Source organism: Vicugna pacos, chromosome 23 (genome assembly GCF_048564905.1).
Source record: "Vicugna pacos chromosome 23, VicPac4, whole genome shotgun sequence".
Lineage (NCBI taxonomy): Eukaryota > Metazoa > Chordata > Mammalia > Artiodactyla > Camelidae > Vicugna > Vicugna pacos.
The window spans coordinates 37424882-37447221 of NC_133009.1; the positions used below are offsets into that span (position 1 = coordinate 37424882).

A 22340-nucleotide genomic window follows, 5' to 3' on the forward strand; every position below is an offset into this window, starting at 1 on the left:
CAACCCCTTCACTCCGTCGGGGTCTCCGGGCGCGGAAGCTGCCGGCCCGGCCGCAGCGCGCGGAGGGAAGGCGGCCCCGGCCCGAGAGGAGCCTCCCCCGCCGGGCCGCGGGAACTGGCGGCGCGGGGGTGTCCCGCCGCGCGCGCGATCGGCAGCGGGAGGAGGGGGCCGGCCTCGCCCCGCGCCCGGGTCCCCGCGGGACGCCCACCCCCGCGGGCACCCCCCCGCCCCGCCGCGCGGCCCCGCCTCGGCTCCGGGCTCGGAATCTCGAGCCCTTCCTGCGTCTTTCCCCTCTTTCCTCTGGGCCTTGGTACGCCCCAGGGGACAGATGTCTTGGGATCTTTAACATTTGGGATGCTGCAAATGCCGAAGTTAAATGAAATACCTCCGGGGAGGGGAGGCCGGGAGGAGCCGCGGGGGGAGGACAGCTGGCCCGGACGAGCAGGTCCTGAGGCTGCAAGGCGCGCGCGGGGGGCGCGGGGGCTGGCGGGCGGCGCGGGACCTCCATGGGACAGGTAAGGGGGAGCGCCGGGGGCGCAGCGGGTGAGCTGGGGGGATGGAGCCCCTAACCCACGGCCTTCCGCCCTAGCGGAGGGGGGCCCTACGGGGAAGTGGGGGCGGTGGTTTGCCGGGGGGTGGGAATTCCGAGTTCCTACCAAAAATGCCTGTTTCCGCCTGCTCGACCTTTCTCCTCCGACCTTCCCCACGCCTGTGGGTCCCCTGGCCAGGTTCCGGGAAGCCAGACAAAAGGAGCCGAGTCCCGGGCCGCCTGGACGCGGAGGGCGCGGTGGGGGAGGGGAGCAGGGTGGACCGGACAAAGGGGCTTTTTAAGGAGAGCCTAGAGGTCTGATTCCGGCGCGCATTCCAGGCTGTTGTGGAGTCCCCTGTCCCAGCCCACTCCACCATCGCTCGCTGGAGGCGAGCACCTTTCCCGGTGGGAAGCGGGAGAGGAGAAAGAAAACAGTTCAGGAACCATCTCCCACCCGCTTCTCCTGGAGGGTCCCGGGATGTTTCCCAGTGAGTCGGTTGGAGCGGCTATCGGCTTGTTAATTCTTCAAGTGAAATTTTAGGAGTGCCTGAGACCGTGCTTTGCTGGGTGCTGGAGGGGGTGTGGAGATGGTACAGGCCCTTGCTTTAACTTCAGTCTCGTGTATCATAAGAAACTTAAAGAAGGAACTTTAAAAAAAAGTGATGGAGAGTGTGAGTCGATGGCTGCAGGATGTGGGAGATTTCTGATTCAGGACTTTTTCTTAGGAAATGAAAACCCTAAAGAGATGCAGCTTTTCTCCCTCTTTCAAAGATCGGATTCCAAGTGCTCGAATGTTATGCAAGGAAACCCCACTTCCTCATCCACTGGAGGTCTTGGTGATGATGCCCTGGGGTTTGGGGCTTGGGGCGCTGGCGGGGAGCAGGCTGCTGAGCCCCACTTCTCAGCAGGCCTCTGGAATGCCCACCTCTCCCTGGATATTTTGAGTCGAACGGCATGACAGATGCTGAGACCCACGGGCTCGGGAGTTCTCGGGAGAGTTGGTTTGCCAGCCTCATTCCAAACCTCAGGGCCTGCTGGGCTGGGAAACGCTGCGTGTGAATCTGAGGGGTCTTTGAGAATTGCAGGGGGTCAGGGCAGCGACTGGTCATCTGTGCTTCTCTGCCTGCACTCAGAGATGGGAGATGACCTGAGGGCGCAGTTCTTACCTGAATGCCTGGGCACCAGCGCATCTGTGGCTAGAGTTCAGAGGGTCGTGAACTTAGAGGGGAGAGGTGTGCTTGCCGCCAGCCTTTACTGAGATTTAGCATCACCTGCAGTCGTGAAGGCAAGGAAGCGCTGGCAGTGCCTGTGGCTTGCCCTGGGTAGGCGTCCCGGGGGGTTCACATCACAGTGCCGTTGCTGCGGCTGTCTTGAAACACTATTTCCAGTCGTCACTGCTATGGAATTGCCCACTTCAGGGTCCTGTTTAACATGAATAAAGAAATACATACATACATACATATATATATATATATGTTTTTCTGTCTTTAGAACTGTGTTTCAGTATAATTGGTTCTCTTAGTGACCCTCTTCATTTTCTTTTGTGCATTAAAAAATATGCTATGAGCTGATTCTAGAAGCTTCCATCACCCCCCACCTGGTGCTGGGGGATGGGCAAGGTGGAGGCTGGGTGCCAGCTGTGCACAGAGTCAAGTCTTCTGTTTGTCGTGGGAAGAATGTGACCAGCCTGTAGGGGAGGGGGAGGAGAGGGCTGTGGGCTCTTAGGGAGACCCAGAGCAGGCCCTCCACTGCTGGCCTCAGCCTGGGCAGAGGAGGAGGTGGTCAGCCTGGAGGGCTCGGGCTAGCGTGTTTGGAAAGAGGGTGTGTGCAGGAATGTGAAGGTGATCTGGGTATGTGTGTAGGGGTGGGGGGTGTGGTGAAGTCGGGGCAAGATGCTTGGGGTATGACCTCCTCCATCATCCCTGCCCTGGGGCTGGGGAGTAGAGAGGTGGTCCTTGGGGCTCGGGGAGGAAGCCATCCAGAAAAACGTTGAAATGCCGGGATCCCAGAGAGTGGGGCATGGCGGGAAAGGCCCGGGGGAGCCTTGCGGGCGGTCAGTAGCCTGCAGCATGCGTCTGTGTTTTCCTGCTGCTGGGGATGGGCACCCAGGGGCCTTGGTCCTTACTTCCTCCGGTGAAATAGGCTTGTTTCCAAACAGTCCTCCGTTTTCTTGAGGGTCGGTGGGATGGGAGACCTGGAGGCCTTTTTTAAAAAGGGAACAAGTTCCGTTTTGGTCTCTGGTCCCTCATGTTTGGGGAGTGGACTTAAGAGCCTGGGGTCACAGTGGCCCTCCTGTGGACTGGGGTTCGGGCCAGTGCTCCATGGACCTCGTTGAGGGATGGATGGAAAAGAGCAACAGGGAGGTGATGGCCTTGCTGATCCACGGGGGAAAATCTGGGGTAAAAAGAGAACAGCCTGGTCTTCTCCAGGACCCCAGAGCCTCCCCTCATGGCATTCCAGCGTCACTGCCCCTCCTGGAGTTTCTAGCGGATTTGGCCTTGGTCCCCTTTCCCACATGGGCGAGCAGTGACCCTCCTGTCAGTGTGCAGGTTTCCGCGGGTGTCCCCGGTGGAGCGAGTTCTGGGGGACGGGCCCCAGGAGAGCAGCTCCGCGGGGCCCCGGGCCCTGCAGGCCAGCCTGAGCCAGGTGCCTTCTCCCGGGGTTCCTCCGCGGGGCGCCCCGGCTCCCTCTCCCCCGCTGCCCCCGGAAGTGCGGAGGCCCGAGCTGCCTGAGCGGCACGATTTGTTCAGGGAAGGGCTTGCTCACCCGCTCCTCCCTCTGACTCAAGTCCTAACAAGTAACCTGGCTCCCCTGGCCCGGCAGCCTGGGAGGGACGCAGGCGGGACCGGAGGGAGGAACGGCCATCGGCCATCAGTGTGCGGAGCGAGCCGGGTCAGAGAGCACCGGCGGCCTGGGACACCCTGAGGTGACATGCCAGGCCCCTCAGCCCCCTGACCTGAGACAGGGGGTGTTTCCCAGACTCCTGGACTGGAACCTGGAAGCAGGTGAGGGCGGGGTGGCCGGAGAGGGGCTTTGGGGCGAGGAGCAAGCTAGCCTGGGATTAGGGGGGCAGCAGTGGCCGTCACCACCCCCCACTTGTGTCTGGGGCACTGGTGACAGGGGTGCTGGTGGGTGCGGGTAGGGTCCTGTCATCGTGGTTCCCAGGCCTCAGTTTCCACGGGAACAAGGAAGGAGGGGAGGGGAGAGGCCCAGGACCCGGCTTCCTGGGCCACGTTTGTGACAGGAGAGGGTCTCCAGTGGCTCAGCTGGAGGGAACGTGCACCGGTGTCCCCCTCCCCACTTTACGCCCCCACTGCCCTCCTTGGCCTTTTCCTGGGGACACTGCTCAGTGGCTGGACTGCTTCGGGGGCCCAGGACTGAGGCTTGGGGCGGGGGGCTGAGGGTCTGGAGGGCGGGGAGGGGGTCCCGTGGTGCAGAGGGGCGGGGATGGTCCTGAGCAGCCTTTATGGAAAGCAGTGCCTTCAACACCTAAGGGAGCCTGTGGGCCCTGGGGCGGGGTCACTGCAGCTGGAGGGCACCGGGGTGGGGTGGAGGGGTGGGGGTGGCACATGAGGAGCCTGCTACAGGTGTCACGGTGTCCTGCTCAGCTCGATGTCATCCAAGAGGTCCAGACTCAGACAGGGCAGGCAAGGCCCTAGAGGCTGTTTCGGGAGGCCAGGGAGGTGAGGGGAGGCGAGCTCCCTGGATTTCACAGGCAGTGGCAGGCTCCGCTGTGGCCTTCCGACCTGGGGTCCTGTGCTCTTCACCCTGCTTGGAGTGGGTTCACCCAGCACGGGGCTGGGATGGCTGGAAGTGCCAGTGCCTCCCCCCAACCCCGCTGACCCTGGCAGGAGGGGAGGGGGTGTAGGGGGGCTGCCAGCCCGTCCTCAGCCCCCGTCATCCGCCACTCGCTGTCTGCAGCAGGCCGGGGGCCTTGAGAAGCCGGGGCTGAGTTGTCACAACTTCCCAAGGCAACTCCTGAGTGGTTAATAATTAATTAGTAAGTGTGACTAATTGACAGCTTCCCCTCCCGCATCACCCCCTCCCCTGTCCACAGCCGAGTGCTCACCAAGACGGCCTCACTTCCTCGCTCTGGCTGGGCCCTGCCCCTGGCTTCTGGGGACAGTCAGAGGCTGCCTGGGACCATGCAGGGGGAGGCCGGGGGCTGCCTGTCCCCCTGTCGTCCTGCTCTGACTTCCGGGAGAGACAGACCACACAGAGCTAGCTCTCACCCTGTTCTCAGTCCCCAGAAGGTATGGCCGGCCTCTCTGGCATCTTTGCAAAGGCCCTGCATAAACTTTTTTTTTAAATCTTACCATTCATTCGCTAGACTTAGAGAACTGAATTCCAAAGTTTGCCTACTGTTTTCAGGGCCATGGTTCTAACTGATGCCCAAAGTACTCTGTCTGACAGGCTGTGTTTATGTGGGTCTGTAAAGCTGTCCAGAGGCAGGGAGCTGCTGCTGGCACCAGCGGTCTGCAGCGCCCCCCCACCTGCCTCGCTCTGGGCTCAGTTTTCCCTGAGGCCTCCTTCTCCCGCCGCCGGTGCCCTGAGGAGAGGCAGGATAAGCTCCAGACAGAAACTCGGAAGGACTTTTGGACTGTTGCTCAATGGCTGACTCAGTGAGGAGGTGGCTGGGCTCTCCTTCCAGGCCGCCTGCCTGGGCCCCGCCCGCCCCTCCCCACCCCACTCCAGCCAGCGGCCGCCGGACCCTGGCCAGCTTGGACCTGGACCAGGGCAGGGGTTTGGCGAGGAGAGAGGGGATGGCCAGCAGGTGCTGTTTTGGTGGCTGGTGCTGGCCGGGCGGATGCACACCTGGGATGGTACCTGAGCTACTCGTGTGTCCCCAGCCCCAGGGTGGCAAGGCAGCAGGGCCTCCTTCCTGTCCTTGGGCAGCTTCTGCTCTGGTCTATCCCTCCACCCCTGGCAGCCCTGACACACATGTGCACACGCATGTGCCCTGACACACTCACATGCACGTGGCTGTGGGGTGTCGGGTCCAGGCCATCTCCCCTTTGAGGGGTCTTCCAGGCACAGTTGGCGGCCTGCCCTGGAGTTGGTTCACACTTTGGGCAGCTCCCCAGCTAGGGTGGCGGCACCTGCCTAGATGGACACCCTGGTGCAGACAGAGAACAGGACAGCTTGGGCCAAGTACCCGTGCCTTTGCTGGGTGGCAGTGGGACGGGTCTCGGGCTGAGGTCAGCGCCCCACCACACCGGGCACAGACGTTTCCCTCCCTCCTCCTCTTCTTTCTTCTTGTCCCCTTCTTTCCACCCTCTCTGCTCTTTTCCTACTGGTTTTTCTCGCAGTCTCCTGGCTCTTGTGGCCGCCTCTGCCGGCACCCCCCATGTCTCTAGGAAGGAGGCGTCCGGGGGCTTGGGGACCAGAGAGCCCACCGAGGGCAGGTTTGCTGCGAGGCCCGCCCAGCCTGCTCTCTGCAGCAGCCCCGGCACTGAGGACCCCCACCCCAGCCTCACTTCCCGGAAACACGGTCCTTGCTCCACACCCCCTGCCCTCGAGCATCTGATTAATAAGCTCTGTTTGGAAGCAAGGAAATTTACATAGATTGGTGTTTTTCCTACTCTTTTAAAAGCTGGGGAAACTGCAGGCCACCTACACGTCCTGGCCCAGGCTGGGAAAGGTGTCAGCCCTCCCTCCTCTGTGCCCCCTCCCCCCAGAAGTCCGCCATGGAGAGCAAGGATGAGGTCAGCGACACGGACAGTGGCATCATCCTGCAGTCTGGTGAGTGGAGGGCCAGCCCTGACTCCCTGAGTCCCAGGCTGCAGGGCTGGCCAGGCTTGGATGCCCAAGGAGGAGGCGGGGTGGGTGGAGGGATGCTGCTGGGGGCAGACACTGGCAGGCTGGAGGGTTTCCCTTCCTGGGGGGTGGGGGGCCTGGCCTGCAGCTTCGTCCTGTCTGGAGCAGCGATCTGTCTGCCACACTCATCTCTGGCCCCAGTGATTACTAACAGGCTGACAAGTCTTATCTGCTTAGTGTGACGGTGCTGTGTCTCTGGCCTGAGCTGGTGGGCCAGCCCGGTCTGGTTTTGAGAGAGGACGGGAGAGAAGGACATGCGTGTGGTGGGGGGGGAGAGGGAGAGAGGGAGAGAGGGAGAGGAAGTTACCTGCCTTGGGTGGAGGGTGAGAAGGAAGGGGCCAGTTCTGACCACGGCCCTCCCTCCCCTGCAGGCGGCTGGTAAGACAGCCCTCCCCTCTGAGCTGTAACGGGGCCCTGTCGCACAGCCAGGAGACACAGCACTTTGTGGTTGTGACACAGGCTGTGGCCCCAGCTGGCCTGTGGTCCGGGCAGGCGAGGGGCTGTGTGCAATCAGCCCAGGGTGGTCCAGAGGGGTCCAAGACAGGCTCCCCTGAGCGTGTGCCCCTACCCCCCTAGGCCCTGACAGCCCGGTGTCCCCCGCGAAGGAGCTGACCCACGCAGTCCGCAAGCAGCAGCGGGCCCTGGAGGAGCGGTTGGAGGCCTGCCTGGAAGAGCTGAGGAGACTCTGCCTGCGGGAGGCGGTGAGAGCGGGTGTCCCCTCCACACGCACCAGCTTGGGGTTAATCTGAGGGGCCTGAAGCTGCCTTCGGGGACGTGGGGGGCTGAAGGGAGGGAACCTCCATCCTGAGAGAGTTCTGGGGATCAGACCAGTGGATGGTCCCCGGTGTTTGGACAGCTTAGGGAGGGGTTAGTTCGCCCCTGCGGGGCCCAGGCACAGGGAAGGGTGGAGGAGGGGACTGCAGGGGGACCGAGGGGACGGAGGCGCCTATGGGAACTGTGTCCTGGTTAGTGCAGATCCCAGGAGGAGGGGAGCCGTGAGACAGCCCTGGACGCGGGGACGGGGCGGATGTGCGCAGCGGTGCCTGGGAGGGGCGGGCATCAGCCAGGCGGGGCCCGCTGGACAGGCTACTCCTGCCAAGCTGAGGCCCAGACAGCCTGGTGTGACCTCGCTTCCCTGCAGGAGCTGACGGGCACCTTGCCAGCAGAGTATCCCCTCAAGCCAGGGGAGAAGGCCCCCAAGGTCCGCCGGAGGATTGGAGCCGTTTACAGACTGGACGAGCGGGCCCTGCACAGAGAGGTGAGGAGCTGCAGGGCACCGTCCCGGGGCCCGCGGCTGGCCGCTGGCGGGAAGCGGTGCGGCCTCCGGAGCGCAGGTCTCTGCTCCTGCTCCCCCATTCGGGCTCTTGGCTCCGCGGGGACGCAGGGCGCCGGCTGACATGTAGCCCGTGGCTGTGGGGAAGTCGTGGCTGCCAGGAACCCAGGAGGCTAGGACTCGAGGGAGGACAGCGGGCTCGGTCCCTGTGGGCAGAGGGTCAGCCGGGAGCACAGGCAGCCAGAGAGGCGGCAGCCAATGCAGGTGGTCGCTCTGGCCCCCGGGCTGCCCACCCCTTTCTCAGCACGGAAGAGGGGCCTGGGGCTGGCTCGGTTGCTCAGAGCCCTCCTGGTGGAGTGAGGGGTGCGGCACCCTTGGGTCCCTCCCTGCCCGGCTGGTGGGGGTCTGGCCGCAGGTGTGCTGGCAGGTGTGCTCTCGGGGCCTCTGACCCGGGGCCCTGCCGCCCGCTCACTCCGCCGTCCCCCAGGACCCCCTGAGCGGCCTGGAGCGGGAGCTGGCCCTGCAGCTGCAGATCGCCGAGGCGGCCCGGCGGTTGTGCCGGGAGGAGAACTTGGGCCGCCAGGCGCGCCGGCAGCGGAAGCACGCGGTGCAGCAGGAGGAGAAGAAGCTGCGGGAGCTGCAGCGCTGCCTGGGGGAGCGACGGCGCAGCAGCGGGGCCCCTCCCGCCGCCCCGGCCCCGGGCCCAGGTGAGAGCCGCCCACTCCCGCCCCAGCCTCCCGTGAGCTTCCTGGGGCGCACAGGCTGACACCACGTTGGGGGAAATCTGCTCCCTGGGTCCAGCTCTACCCAGCCCTGACCCTCGGGGACTCCACCCCACAGCCCGGGGCTGAGACCCTCCCCATCTCCTTAGGAAACAACCCGCCTCTCCCTTCCCATCCTCCTCCAGGAGACCTCCTGGGCGGAAGGCATCCCAGGCTGGCCTCCAGCTTATCTCAAGGGTTTGTTTAGCCCTTCTGACCCCAGGCCCACAGGGCAAGTGATCTGAGGCTCCTGGGAGCCCGAGGCTCTGCTGTCCCCTGACCGGAGCTAGGCCTGCATTCTGTGCATGTCTGCTCACTGAGCTGCTTCAGGGCCGTGGCTGCCTGTGGATGGTCTGGTTGAAATCCAGCCCCACCAGGGCCACACCCCACCACCCTGTAAGTGTCTGGAACCACCCTGGTCAGGAACAGGAAACTTTGTTCTCTAGTGATTGTGCCTCTAGTCTAGTCCCTGAGCCCAGTGGCCCAGTGACCGCTGGCTGCGGGGCACCCGGGACTGACTGTCAGTGGACATTGCGTGCCCAGCACTGTTACTCTTCTAGCAAGTGGGTCTGGGCCCTTGGGTGTGACTTATCCTTCTGACCCACGCCCAGCTGCTCAGGTCGGTATCTGAAGGCCTCCTGTCCACCCCCAGGGCATCGGGCCCTGGGCTTACCCCTACCCCCCCCCCCGGCCTCTCCTGGCTCCCAGACCTCCTGCCGCATCTGAGGGAGCTGGAGGAGGGAGTTGGGCAGCGGCCCTGAGCAGAGCTGGATTCCGGGGCCTCCGTCTGGGCTCCCCAGGCTCCCACCCCTGCCCTTCAGGTCGCTTCCTGCTGAGGCAGCCTCCTGCCTATGGGGGATGCTTGTGTGCAGCCCGGGAGCCCTTGGTCCCTGGGCCTTGTGGCCACGCCTCTCTGCACAGTGCCCGCACCCACACGGCGTCTCTAATTTCGGGTAGAAAGGGTGTGTCTAGACACCTCCCAGGTCCCTCTAGCAGCCAGGAGTGGAGGGCGAGGGAGGAGGTGCCGCCACGTGACAGCTGACCCAGTAAACCCAGGAGACCGAGGCAGGCGCAGCCGGCCAGCTTCTCGGGGGACAGCTCTGATGGAGAGAGTCCTCTGTCCTCCCTCCATCCCCGACAGGGCCCAGGACTTGACCTCCCCTGCAGAGGCAACTGCTGACCTGGGCGTGAAAGCCCCTAAGGGCCCACTTGCTGAGCTGCTGCGGAGCCGGTGGGGGTGGGCTGTACCCCGACCTTGCGTCTCAGCCCCTCCAGTGTCTCGTCAGCCTCGCGCTGCTTGGTGGGCTCCTCTGACCACAGGCCTCCGGTGTGGGGGGGCGGAGGGGGTGGGGTGTCCCTCTGCCGTGGCCACTGGGGTGGTGATGCTTCTTGCTGGCCGTGGGGAGCAGGCCAGGACACGCCTGGGGCTTTGGCCAGCCGTCTAAGGAGGTGGGCACTTAGAGGGAAGACAGAGCTGGGGGACGGAGCCTGGCCTGGTGGCTAATTTCACCCTCCCGATCAGAGAGGCCGCCCTGTCTGTCTCCATGAGGCCAAAGTCCTGGGTCCCAGCGTCCTGTCCTGACGAGGCCCAGGCTCCCGGGTCCCAGCGTCCTGTCCGTCCGGGGAGCCCAGGAGGAGGCGGTTTTGGACAAGTAATTCCTGTCCTGTAGCTCGTCTGTCCAGCTGCACTGTCCCTGTATGGAGGAAGCAGAGAGGTTAATCATTCGTTAACAGCTTAGGTGTTTTGAATTCCAAGCTTAAAAAAGGAAACAAAATTAACCAACAAAATAAGAAAAATCCACCCGCCGCCTTGGTCTCCACCCAAAGCTGATTCAGTTTGGACACATAGCTATGCTGGTCCTCTGCTGGTGGCAGGAGAGGTCAGGTGTGGAACTGATGACCACAGGGAGCCTGAGGAGAAATGCCCCTAGCAGGGATCTGGAGCTGCAGATGCTCTGAATGAGTTTGTTGATCGATGGCACCTGCCATCAGCAAAGCTGTCTGGCAGAAATTCTTTGATGATGGAAAGTTCTAGATCAGCACTGTCCAGTCCAGGGTGGCAGCCACTGGCCGCGTGGGCCTGCTGAGCACTTGGAATGGGCCTCGAGTGGCTGGGGAACTACATTTTTAATTCAACTTCACTTTATTACAATAGCCACATGCAGCTAGTGACTGCTGTGTTGGATGGACTGCTGTGGTCTTTGAGAGTGCTCAGCGTTTGGGAGTGTGACCTTTGTGGTTGCCCCTCCGCCCAGGGTGTCTGCTGGCCCACGAGCCGGGTGACGTCGGCAGGGCTGGTTGGGGCAGTGTGGCCGAGACTGCGAGCGCTCAGGAACCCCTTGTGAATAAACGGCCGGCAGATAGGTGTGCCAGCCCCCCACCTCTGCGAAGGCAGCGGGTCTCAGACTCCCCTCTTGCATTTCGGCCCGTGGAGTTCTGACTGTGAAGACTCGGAATGCCAGGGTGATGGCTTTCTTCCCGGACCATACATTCAAGCCAAAACACAAGCCTCTGAGCCCACGGCACCTCTGGCGCACAGCAGTAGCTGTCGCACAATGTCGTCAACCTGACATTTGCGATCTCTGTTCCCCAGGTTTTTGTAAAGATCAGAAGCTGGGAACCAGAATTCAGTAAGAGGAGGTCTCCCCTGCTGAACCCTGAGCCCAGGCTGCCGGGAGCTGAGCAGAGCTCGGGCCGCCCGGCCCTCCCTGGGCAGCTGGCCTTGCATGGCGTACCAGCTGCCTGTCTGTAAAGTTTCTATTTCGTTTAAATTGAGGAGCAGAGGTTGACAAACTTCTGTCAAGGTCCAGATAGTAAGTCTTTCAGGCTTTGTGGGCCCTGTGGTCTCAGTCACAGCTACTCAACATTGTGTCATGAAAGCAGCCAGACATTACATAACAAACCTGCAGCTGTGTGTCAGTAAAACTTTATTTATAAAAGCAGCCGGGTAACTGGATTTGTCCCCCAGGCCTGCAGTCAGCCCATCCCCGTTAGGATTTTCAGATGGCTGGAACTGTTTACTCCTCCTAGAATTTTCTGAGTAGTGACCTGTGCGTTCATGGCCAGCTAACAGGGAAGCCCCTAAAGGGTGGAGGTGTGGAGCCACCTCCAGGCAGACCGCCTGAGTGTGACTCTGAGGCAGCCACCTTCTGGCGGGCTGACGGAAGCCTCCGCACCCTCCGAGGGACACTCAGGTGACAGTGGAACTCACCTTACAGGGCTGTTACAAGGGTCCCGTGAATTCACATAGGTAAAGCCCTTGGAAGAGTGTTGGCCCAGGAGAAACACTGGCTCGTGTTAACGTGTCCTCATCTTTGTTCTCAAACGTCGCCAAGACGCCTGGTGAGTTCCATCCGGGCCAGGTTAGGCGTCAACCTGGTATCTGAAGGTTGCAGTTTGCTCGAGGACAGTGGCGGCAGTGCTCTGACTTCTGGATCTCGTGGCTGCTGTTTATGCAGAAGTGCCACATGCCACGTCATTTGGTGCCACGTCCTGTCACCAGTGAAGAACCTTCCTGATCCCACCAGACCCTCACTTGAACTGGCCCACAGCCCCACTGCGCAAACCCCCACTTGCCCTGCTCTTGTTGCTGGTAACACGGGAGTGCTCAGATCTGGGGTCCTTGAACCAAGCCGTATTTATGGTGTCAGGAGATGATACAAAAGTTAGAAAAATTCCAAGGGGTTCCGAAATAGCTCTGCCTTTCCCTCCACAGCCTGGAAGCCCTGCCAGAGGGAGCCCTGGCTTTTTTTGTTTGTTTTAAATTTAATTTTTTTTTGAGTGAAAGACTCTAAATTCAATAGTGCTTTACAAGTTTCAAACACATGATTTCTTATAATCTCATAATAACCCCTTCCCCCGTCCCAGTACTTCCCCCCACTGGTAACCACTGCTTTGTTCTCGGTATCTGTGAGTCTGTCTCTTTTATTCACTCATTTGTTGTGTTTTTTAGCTTTCACGTCTAAGTGAGGTCATACAGTACTTGTCTTTATCTGACTTATTTCACTTAGCATAATACTCTCCCAGTCCATTAACGTTGCTCCGAGCGGCAGCATTTCATTCTTTTTGTGGCTGAGTGGTACTCCGTCATAGCCACGTGTATCTCACAACTTCCTCATCCGGTCACCTGTCGACGGACACCTAGGTCGCTTCCATATCTTGACTATTGTGAATAATGCTGCTATGAACATTGGGGTGCATGCAGCTTTTCAAATTAGTGTTTCTAGCTTATTTCGATATACACCCAGGAACGGAATTGCTGGATCATGTGGTAGTTCCATGCTTAGTTTTTTGAGGAAACTGTCCTGTTTCCCATAGAGGCTGCACCAGTTTGCATTCCCACCTATAGCGTACGGGGGCTCCCTTTACTCCACACCCTCCCCAGCATTTATTTGAGTTCTTCCTGACGATGGCCGTTCCGGCAGGCGTGAGGTGGTATCTCACTGTGGTTTCGGATTTGCATTTCCCTGATGATTAGCGGTGTTGATCTTTTCGTGTGCCTGTTGGCATCTGCACGGACAGGTGGGGAAACAGACCCAGAGCCCTGAAACGCCTTGTTCGAGGCTGCCAAGCTAATGGCAGAGCCAGGATTAAAATCAGGTTTCCTGTATCCTCACTCTTAACCTCCGATTTTTTTCTCCTTCCAAGTAATAACTTCACTCCATCACAGCACGGAACGCACAGTTAGCGTTTCCTGATGAGGGATGCTGTCGGGGAGGGGGCGGGGGCGGGGCAGGCCTGGCTGCTGGCCCCCCGGTCTGCAGGTGGACTTCCTCACCTCCTTCTCTCCCCTTTGACCTCCCCAGAGCTCAGCGCCTCGGATGACAGCTCCCTGTCGGACGGGCTGCTCCTGGAGGAAGGTGAGAGGGTGGTTTAGGGACGGCTGTCGAGGCTGGACTCCTGCAGGAGAACTCAGGGCTTTGGCAGAGTTTGCTAGTAAGTTCTTCCAGTGGAGAGTGAGTGGAGCGCTAGTGAGCTGGTGGTGCCGGGCTGGGCTCAGCGTCTCCGCTCCGCCGGATGCTGGCCTGCCCCGCGCACGCTCAGTTGAGAGGGGGATGTGCTGACCCTTTGCCGTTTGAGATGCTCAGTCATTTTGACGTGGAGGGGAAGGTGAATTCCAGCAGAGCCTGCAGGCTGGGGCCTCCCCGCTTTTGCTGGGACTTGACTTTAGCATGCACCTGTCAGAGCCTCAGCCATCTGGCCACGGTCATTGCCCCTTTTGAAAACAAGGTAGCACTAAGGGAGGAAACACAAGTCTGTAGATTAACAACCCTGGTCACAAACCCTAAGGATGCCGGGGGTCAAGGTGGACCAAGAGGGTGGTGCAGTTCTGCCTGGGGGAATGCCCAGGCCAGTAAGGAAACAGCACACCTGGGCACAGCCTGATGAGAAAAACAGGGAAACAGGAAGTTAGCTGCAGACATGGGTCCAGGAGCAAAGGTTAGAAGGTGGAGTCATGTGGGCCAAGGAGAGTCAATCTGGGGAGGCTTCTTGGAGGAGGCAGGTATAAAATGGAGCTGTGAGGGAGGTAGGAGAAGAAAGCACTCTGGAGCATCTGGGCCTGGAGCCACGGCTTGGAACAGCCAGTCAGGCAGCCCCGGGAAGGGAGCCAGGCGCAGGCTGCGGACACTCTTGCTGGGCCGGTTCCCCAGCCACTGCCCTCACTGGGTTTCTTTCACCTGCAGAGACACCTCAAGGGCCAAAACCTCCCCCAGAGTCCTCAGATCCACCTCCCCGGCCTCTCCCACCCCAGAGCCTCGAGGGGCTGCAGCTGGTAGGACCTGAGACAGGGGGCCTGGAGCGGGCGCCCATCCAGAACAGCCCCTGGAAGGAGACGAGCCTGGACCACCCCTATGAGAAACCCAGGAGGTCTTCTGAGGCCGGAAGCGAGTCCAGGTCAGGCGGGAGGAAGGGAGGGCCAGGAGCAGGAAGAACCTTGCTGGGGACAGGGGGCACCCTCGCTGTGATGGTGGGAGGTGGGAGTCCATTTCTCTGCACACCTGGAGACCCTGTTCCTGCCGCTGACCTGTCCCCAACCCCTCCAACTTCCAGCAGCCCGGCCACCACCCCGCAGGATGGGCCCAGCGCCTCCAGCCTGTGGCTGCTGGAGCCTGCCTCCTACTACGTGGTTCCCATCCGCAGTGTCCCCGGGCAGCGGCAGGGCCGCACCAGCGCCCCCGCCACCCCCGAGATGCAGGGCAGGCGGGGCCAGTCCCAGTCTCTGAGGTAAGAGATGGGCCACCCCAGCGAGGCAGGGGGAGGGACCCACGGCTAAGCGTGTACATTTGGAGGGTGGTGGCTTCCAAGATTCTGTGGGACGCTGGCTGACAGCTAGCTAGTGCAGAGGCTTCTCCTCAGGCTCCTTTCTTAAGCACCCCTCAGTAGAGGCTGTGCCCCCAACCAGCAAAGCCAAACGCAAGTCACTTGTGAAGCAAGTTGTTTCCGTCCAAAGATGCCAGTTTTGTCTTTTTTTGCACAACCGGATTCAGCTCTCCTGCCGGATTCTCTCGTGGCATGAGGGATGTGTCTCGGTAGACACTTTCCCGGTTGTTTGTAATTGTTTATTATTGGCCACTGACGATGGAAAGTTTGCTTTTTCAGCTCATATACAGTTGATTCTCATTATTTGGGCAAATATGTCCCGTGAAGTCACCACAGACCATCGGTCTCGGGGATGGAGCTTCTGGGCATGTGTTTGTGCCCTGATCGATATGTAACCTTGTTTTATGGAGTTTCTGTTTAAAGACACCTTATCTAACATGCACGGGTGATCCATTAACACTGACCTCACGGCCAGCAGCGCGAGAACTCACGCCTGAACGAAGCTCCTCTAACGCAGATTCTCTCCATAAATCACACGCAGACAGCCCTGCAGCACCAGATTGGGAGCCATTTTAAGCAGTGACAGCAAAAACATTACCGACAAAAAGCACAAAGAAATGAAAGGCATGGCACTGAACAGACTGTGGAAAGGCCACTCGTGTGCAGTGTGAGAGCTGAACCCAGAGCTTGCAGCCTCAGCTGGGAAAGCACCTGTCAAGAAGCTCAAAATTTTCACCACCCTGCGTGCGTCCGCATGTGACTGCCAAAGGGCTGTGGGTGTTGATTTTGAGGTTTCAAATAGATTTTAGCAGTAGGAGAATTTGCAAACACGGAACCTGTGAATAATGAGAATCCACTGCCTGCTACTTTCCACGTCCCCTGCTGTTTGGTCAGCGTCTCAGGGGCTGGGTTAGGACGGCAGTGTTAGCCGCACCAGGAGAGACAGCAGGCAGCCTCAGGCCAATCCTGGGTCCTCCATCAGGTTAACTTTGCCCACGGGCAGCACTGGGCTGGAGTCCAGCCGTGCATTTTATACTTCACATACTGCTGGGGTCATCTTACAAACAGGACCTTTGTTCAAGTTAGTGAAAGTCGCCCCCTCCGGACAGACATGCCTGCGGCCCGCATCTTGGCAGAGCGAGGCTGGATTTCAGCGCTCCTGACTGTCCTGGGCTGGTGCCCTTGGGGAGGGCCAGCTGCACGCAGCCACCTTGTCAGAGGTGGCTGGGGCTGCCGTACAGAGCACCACAGCTGGGTGGCTGACATTACAGAAACCACCGTCTCCCAGTCTGGAGGCTGGAAGGCCGGGATCCGGGTGGCCAAGGACCGTTTCTCCCGAGGCCTCTCCCCTTGGCTGTAGAAGGCCAGCAGTCTCTCCCTTTAAGTGGTTGTCCATCTGGGCCACATGCCAGCTTCACGCCTTCATCTCAGATGCTGGAAGGCGTCCGTCTGGACAGATTGAGTGTCTGAAATGCCACTGAACACCTCGCACCAAAATGGCTGAGAACAGAGGCAGATGTGGCCTCCTGTACCCAAACCCGGGTGCGCAGTGCGGCGGGAGGGTGTGGGCACGTGTGGCCGAGGCTGCGCAGGCGCGCGACACCCCGGCCCCCTGGAGGCAGGGCTGGCTCAGCTCCGGGTCTGCGCGGCCCCTCTCTCCCCGCAGGACGGACCCCTCCCGCGCCGGCCCCGACGGGCGAGGCCGCAGCGCCCTCCCGCGGCGCCGCCCCACGTACTACACGGTGACCGCGCCGGACCCCTGCTGCGCCCGCGCCGCGCCCGCGCCGCGCCCCGCCTGCCACTCGTGCTCCGAGGACAGCGGCTCCGACGCCTCCAGCCTGTCGCACCCCACGCCGCCGGGCAGCAGCAGCCCGGACATCTCCTTCCTGCGGCCCCTCTCGCCGCCCCGCCCGCGCGCCCCCCGGCCCCGGCCGCCCCCTGGCTGCCTCCGGGCCCCGCGCTACGTGGTGCTGGCCGAGGGCCGCCCGCCGCCCGGCCAGTGGGGCGAGTGGGGCGAGTGGGGCGAGTGGGGCCCGGGCCGCGGCGACGCCGCCGCCCTGCGCTGGCAGCGCCCACCGCCCGCCCACGGCCGCGTGGCCCGCACGCCCTCGCTGCGCGACAGCCCCGCGGGCCGCGGGCTCAGCAGGGCGGCCGTGTCGGAGGAGCTCAAGTCGTGGCACGAGCGGGCGCGGCTCCGCAGCGCGCGCCCCCACTCGCTGGACCGCCACGGCGCCTTCCGCGTGCGCAGCCTGCCGCCCGGCGCCGAGGCCCCACACACACAGGTACGGCCTCCCCGGGCCCCGCCAGCCCCGCAGGCCCTGCACGGCGCCCGCGGCCCCGCGATCCGCTGGGGGCCGTGGCCCGGCAGCCCCCAGATGGGAAGAGCAGGCCCCAAAGCATTTCTGCTTGGCTCTGGAAGGCCCTATGGAAGACTCCCCTGGGGCCTTCCTAATTTTGCCGCGTTTAGCTCAAGAGCACGTGCCCATGTGCGCAGTGGAGATGACGCCCCTCCCAGACACCAAAGACTCTCCCCCTAATGGCTCCACTGATGAACCACAAAACAGACAGGCCGCCCTCTGTTCATAATCAAAGTCCAATCCAAATAACCCCCCAGATTTCCTGACATGAGGGCCCAGGACAAAGGGAGAGTCTGGAAATGTGTTTGCCAGAGCCAGAGCCTGTGACTGCCTGTCAGTCAACTTACCCCCACGCCCTACTCCATCCCTCCGCGCTGCCCTGATGAGCAGCAGGGTGAAGTGATGGTCAAGTGCCCAGACCCTGAGGTTAGCCTACCCCTGGTCACGTCTCAGCCCTGCCACTTACCAGCGATAGGACTGGGCAAGTTAGTTAACTCTTCTGACCCTGTTACTCCCTCCGTAAAAGTAGTAAAGGATCTCTCCTATGTGGGTACTGAGAGCTCTAAATGAGTTAGTGTGTGCAAGGTGACCACAGCGATGCAGAGTAAGCACTAGGTAAGTGGTGTTATCGACCCTCCCCGCCCCCAGGCCAGGGACCAGGTCAGTGAGCTGCTCGTCTTGTCCGTTAGGGCACCCGGACATGGGGTTGGGTGGCCACCCTGGTTTTTATGTTTCTTTGTTCTGGAAGTGGGGTACCACGCGTGAGCCTCTTTATGCTCTCTCCCGGGTATGGAGGGCTCTGCAGGGTGCGTGCTCCACGAGCCTCCAACAGGCTGCTGCTTTGAGACCCAGGATTCCAGCTGACCCAGCTGCCCCTCCCTCCCCCGCCCACCAGTCCTCTGGGCTGCAGCTGGCATCCTGGGCCTGGCAGCACCCTGGCCCCGGTCCCAGGCCGCACCCTCCAGCTGACATGCTCTTCCCTTCCTGCGAGCTTGGACCTGTCCTTGGCCCCGGCCCAGGCCATCCCAACCTGCCTGACGGGGAGGGTGATGGGAAAGGGGCGGGGAGAGGAGGCAGGGGGCCTGTCAGACCCCAACGACAGCAGGAGGCAATGTGGATAAGGGTGACCCCTGGGCGCAAAGGGCCTCCTGGGAGGCTGGTGCTGCTGCCGGTCAGTGTCCCTATGGGACAGGGATGGTGTGGCCCGGCTTGCCGTCTGGATGCTGCCCGTCTTGTTCACCCATCTTTCCCTTCCTCTGGCCCTGGCAGGTGCCCACAGTGCGTGTGCTCCGGAGATCACCTGAGGGGGCCCCTGTGCAAATTTTTATACCTGAGAACGGAGAGGTCGTCAGCCAGGTGTGATCCTGAGTTCCAGATGCCTGGCTGGCAGGCAGACGTCAGTTTCCCAGCGGGGCTGGGGCTGGGGCTGCAGCCGAGACCGCCCGCCCCGAAGCCCGAAGCCCTTCCCAGCTCCCTTTCCCGTCGCAGGTCGATGACCTGGAGCTGAGACTTTTTTTACACATCAGTTTTTGTTCAGAAGCCCTGGCCTGAGGGTTTATACTTGCGGTTTGTCCTCACCATCCCTGCAATATGACGATGCTCTGTTCCCCAGAGACTGGCCTCCTGGACTCAAGGCCTCACCTCTGACTGACGGCATCTGTCGCCTTGTGCAGGACATGTGGCGGGGGACGCAGGCAGCAGAGAGGGCCGCGGCAGGTTCCTGGAAGCTCCACCCCCGCGTTCTGAGAACTTCCTTGCAGAACAGCCCCGGCCGTGCTGCCCTACTGCCACTGGAGGCTGCACCTCAGTCCCCCGTTTCTGGCTCTCGGGGCGCCGTCGGGGTGCCTGGGCTGGGGAGTGTGTCCTCCCCTCTCTAATGTGCTCTGTGATGCACGCACCAAGGGCTAGGTTAAGGGTCAGTGTGTTCCGGCGGAGTCTTGTCTGTTTTCCTGACCCCAGGACTCCCCCACAGGGCCCCCAGTTGCTAAGCGCTCCCTGTCCTGTGAGCTCCTGGCATCTCCACAGACCCATGAGCCTTGGTTGGAGGCCTCTCCAGATCAGGCGTCAGGTGGTCCAGGCTGGGGGCTGACCATTTTCTCTGGGCATCGTGAGGACTTGCAGGCCCCCCCTCCCGCTGACATCTTTTTGTCATAGTCCTGAAAAACGGTGCTTCACAGGTGCTTTTGGAAAGGCATCCTCTGTGGCAAGTTCTCAGGACGGGGGCAGTCCTTGCTCCTTCTTCCACCCAGCCGAACTTCTGCCCTGACAGCGGGTTTCCTTGAAGGAGGGCAAGCCCTTAATTTCACAGACGGGGATACCTGCCCTGCAGGGTGTAATGAATTGTCCCAGTGCTGGGCTGAGACCTGAGGCCTGGAAGCTGTCAGGGCTAAGACCATCGGTATCCAGGCTCCTGTCCTGGGGCCTTTGCTGAAGGTCTGATTCCCAAACAGGGATCCTGCTTCTGGGAGAGAGTGCCGAGCTGAGGCCAGGAGTAGGGGGCGCCCCAGCTCGGATCTAGCCTGTGCAGAGTCCTCTGTCTGCAGGACAGAGGCCGTGAACACAGCTTGAGGCCCCAAGGGCTTTGAGGCCAGACCTGGAGGAGACACAGCTCTCCGTGCTGCACAAGGCGGCCCGGCTGAGGGGTCGGGAGAGGGGAGCCTGCGTTTCTCGCTGCTCTTACCACGTCCTGCGGCTCCCCGGCTCTGCGCGTCTTCCTGCCCCATCGTGCTGGCTAGCTGTGACTTTGACGGCTGTTCTCCTGCAGTTCTGTGTCTGAGCCTGTTGCCGCTGCGCACAGCCATGCTCTCCCCTTCCGGGGTCCTCCCAGAGCACAGGGCTGAGCCAGGAGACGTCCGGGCACCCCCCACCCAAGCGTCCCTCACGTTAACTTATTGGTCCTGTACGATGCCTGATGCCCGTGCAAAGTGGCTGTGTACTCAGCCGTGGGGCTGTGGGGAGTTTGTGCCCAAAACTTCAATAAAGTCTGCTCTTGGAGAGGCTGAGCTGATGGAGAGTTTCTTTTGTGCCCAGTTTCCCGAGCAGAGGCTCTGCCCTGCCCCTCAGGGTGCAGGGCCACCTGGCCTCCTCAGCTGGTCTGGCCAGGTCCCTGGGGGGCAGGTGGGATGGTGGGGGTGGGGGAGCTCTCCGGGTCCTCTGCAGCATGGAAGCGGGAGTGAAAGCTCCTTGGTACCCCTAGGGCCTGAGGAGCTGGGTTCTGGGACTCATTCCCCAAGAAGGACCTGGGGCCATGGGAGCCTCTGGGGGAGGGGGTCCCGGTGTCCACTGGGTGGGGTGAGATGGCGGTCGGTGATGGGTGCAGCCGAGTCTCCTGGTCCTCGGAGCCATCCAGAGTGGAGGCTCTCGTGAGAAACAGCCCCTCTGCTCCAAGGCTGGACAAGGAGGCTCCTTGGGGAGAAGGGGGCCCTTGCCCATCTCTGGGCAGGACACAGGGCAGGCGTGGGGTGCTCCCACTAGGCCACCTCCTAGCCCGCCCTGCAGGGGCCGCTCTGGGACCCCGCACGGCGCCCCCTGGAGCCACAATGCTCAGGAGAGACGTGGGCCTGGTGTCTGAGGTGCCCAGCGTGTCAGGTAAAGCGGTCCCTCCTACTGGCCCTCAGGGCAATGGAGGGGCGGGTGCCAGCGGCTGGGGCGATCTTGGCCCTGCCCACTGCCTGGCAGTGGGTTCTGTGGGGCCTGGGTGCCCCATTCTGGGGGGTGGGCCACGAGGGGACACAACCCCAGAGGTCTCTGGAGAAGTGTGGGCCTCGCAACCTCAGACCTGAATCTTTTCCACCAAAATGAGTTGTGGATAAGGGGACCCGATTCTGTACTTCAGACGACTGTGAGGAGTCAGGCCCAGCAGAACCGTGACTGGTGTCAGGGCGTCCCCAGGGCACAGGGTGGGGGACCCTCCCTGCAATGGACGAGACCAAGTCAGCCAACAGGAAGGGCCGGCGAGGGGGCGGGCAGGCCCCTCAAGGCCCCCCAGGAGCAGAGAGCAGGGGGTGCCCCCGTGTGCAGGGCCGGGCAGTGCTCTCCTCCTGGTCCACAGGCAGGTCTCCTGGCCTGGTCTGGGCGGGCAGACATCGCAGGGCTCGGCCCCCCAGCCACAGGGTGGAACGGGATTACGATTCAGTCAAAGGGGACGGGGGCTTCAGGACTTCAGCAGCGAGGCTCCCAGAGGCGGAGGGTTCGACACCCTGCCTCTTGAGTCTGAAATGTCCCCAGGCAGGGAGAGCCCCGGATGTGAGTCAGGAGGGATCAGGGCTTCAGAGGGTCCCCATTCTCTCCTGGGGAGGTGGGGGGAGCCGGTGGTGGGACTGCTCAGCCAGATCCCTTTCCTTTTCAGCAGCCTAACCTGGCTCCCGCCCCAGAGTGCAGATGGATCCACCTCCCAACGAGCAAAAATTAAACCAAGTAACCTTTTCGCCATCGGCTGACCGCATCTGTTGGAGTCCTGCCTTGACAGGTGAGTGGCTGGCCCTGGGCCCGGCATTCTCAGCTCAGGGGGGCTCAGAGGTGCCGGTGCCTGATTGCCCAGCCCTCGCTGGTTACTCGTGAATGCGCACGAGTCTGCCCACTCCTGGCTGCCCCGTCACAGCTCTGGTGTTGTGTACCTGTCCCTCGTCAGACCTGCCCTCATGAGGGGCCTGGAGCTGGGCAGGAACAGGACGTCGTCTGGGGCTGGGAGTTAAACCTCACTGGCTCTCTGCTGTTGTGGAGAGCCAGGGCGACGTCCTTACCTGTCTATGTGTCAGCGAGTCCCAAACTGGCACCTGTGTCCCACAGCCTGTCCCTGAATTCCGGGCTCTTGCATCTACGTTGATGCCTAGTAGGCACTTCAAATGTGACATGTTCCAGGTGATATCCTGACTTCACTCCCGACCCCAGCCTGCGCCCCACCTCAGTTATGCAAGCCAATCCGTCCAGGCCCTCCGGCCACCGGGGTCTGGACTCCTGCCGCCTCTCACTCACACCTGGTCAGCGCTCTCCCTCCTGGTTCTTCCTTCAGCGTGGACAGGAGTCTGTCTCCCTGCTCTGAGCCCCTGTCTCCCCTCCCCATGTTACTCTCACGCCCCTGCCGAGCTCCACGCCCACCCCCATCCAGTCTCTGAACAGCCAGAGTGATTCTGTTAAAAGTCGGACCACACCACTCTTTAACCCAAAGCCCATCCAGGCCCCCATCCCATTCGAGCAAAACTCAGGTCCTTGCAGTGGCCTCCTGACCTGTCCCCCGACCGCCCTGGCAGCTTTCGTCACCGCCACTCTCCTTGCTGCCCTAT

General features: G+C 61.6%; 1 protein-coding gene across 3 annotated transcripts; it reads left to right on the forward strand.

Annotated features, from left to right (window-relative positions):
• Positions 1-3306: 3306 nt before the first annotated feature.
• Positions 3307-20052, forward strand: INAVA (innate immunity activator). 3 transcript variants are annotated; one of them, XM_072948811.1, is made up of 10 exons: positions 3307-3534; positions 6123-6271; positions 6923-7047; positions 7488-7604; positions 8107-8326; positions 13186-13239; positions 14065-14275; positions 14435-14605; positions 16368-16983; positions 18328-20052. In XM_072948811.1, exons 2-10 carry the CDS (start codon positions 6217-6219, stop codon positions 18418-18420), a joined length of 1662 nt encoding a protein of 553 aa, XP_072804912.1. In that variant the 5' UTR covers positions 3307-3534; positions 6123-6216; the 3' UTR covers positions 18421-20052. The 3 variants fall into 3 exon arrangements, with proteins under 3 accessions (XP_072804912.1, XP_072804910.1, XP_072804911.1); XM_072948809.1 differs by having other exon boundaries at positions 3323-3534; positions 14432-14605; XM_072948810.1 differs by having other exon boundaries at positions 3323-3534; positions 6208-6271; positions 14432-14605.
• Positions 20053-22340: the final 2288 nt, after the last annotated feature.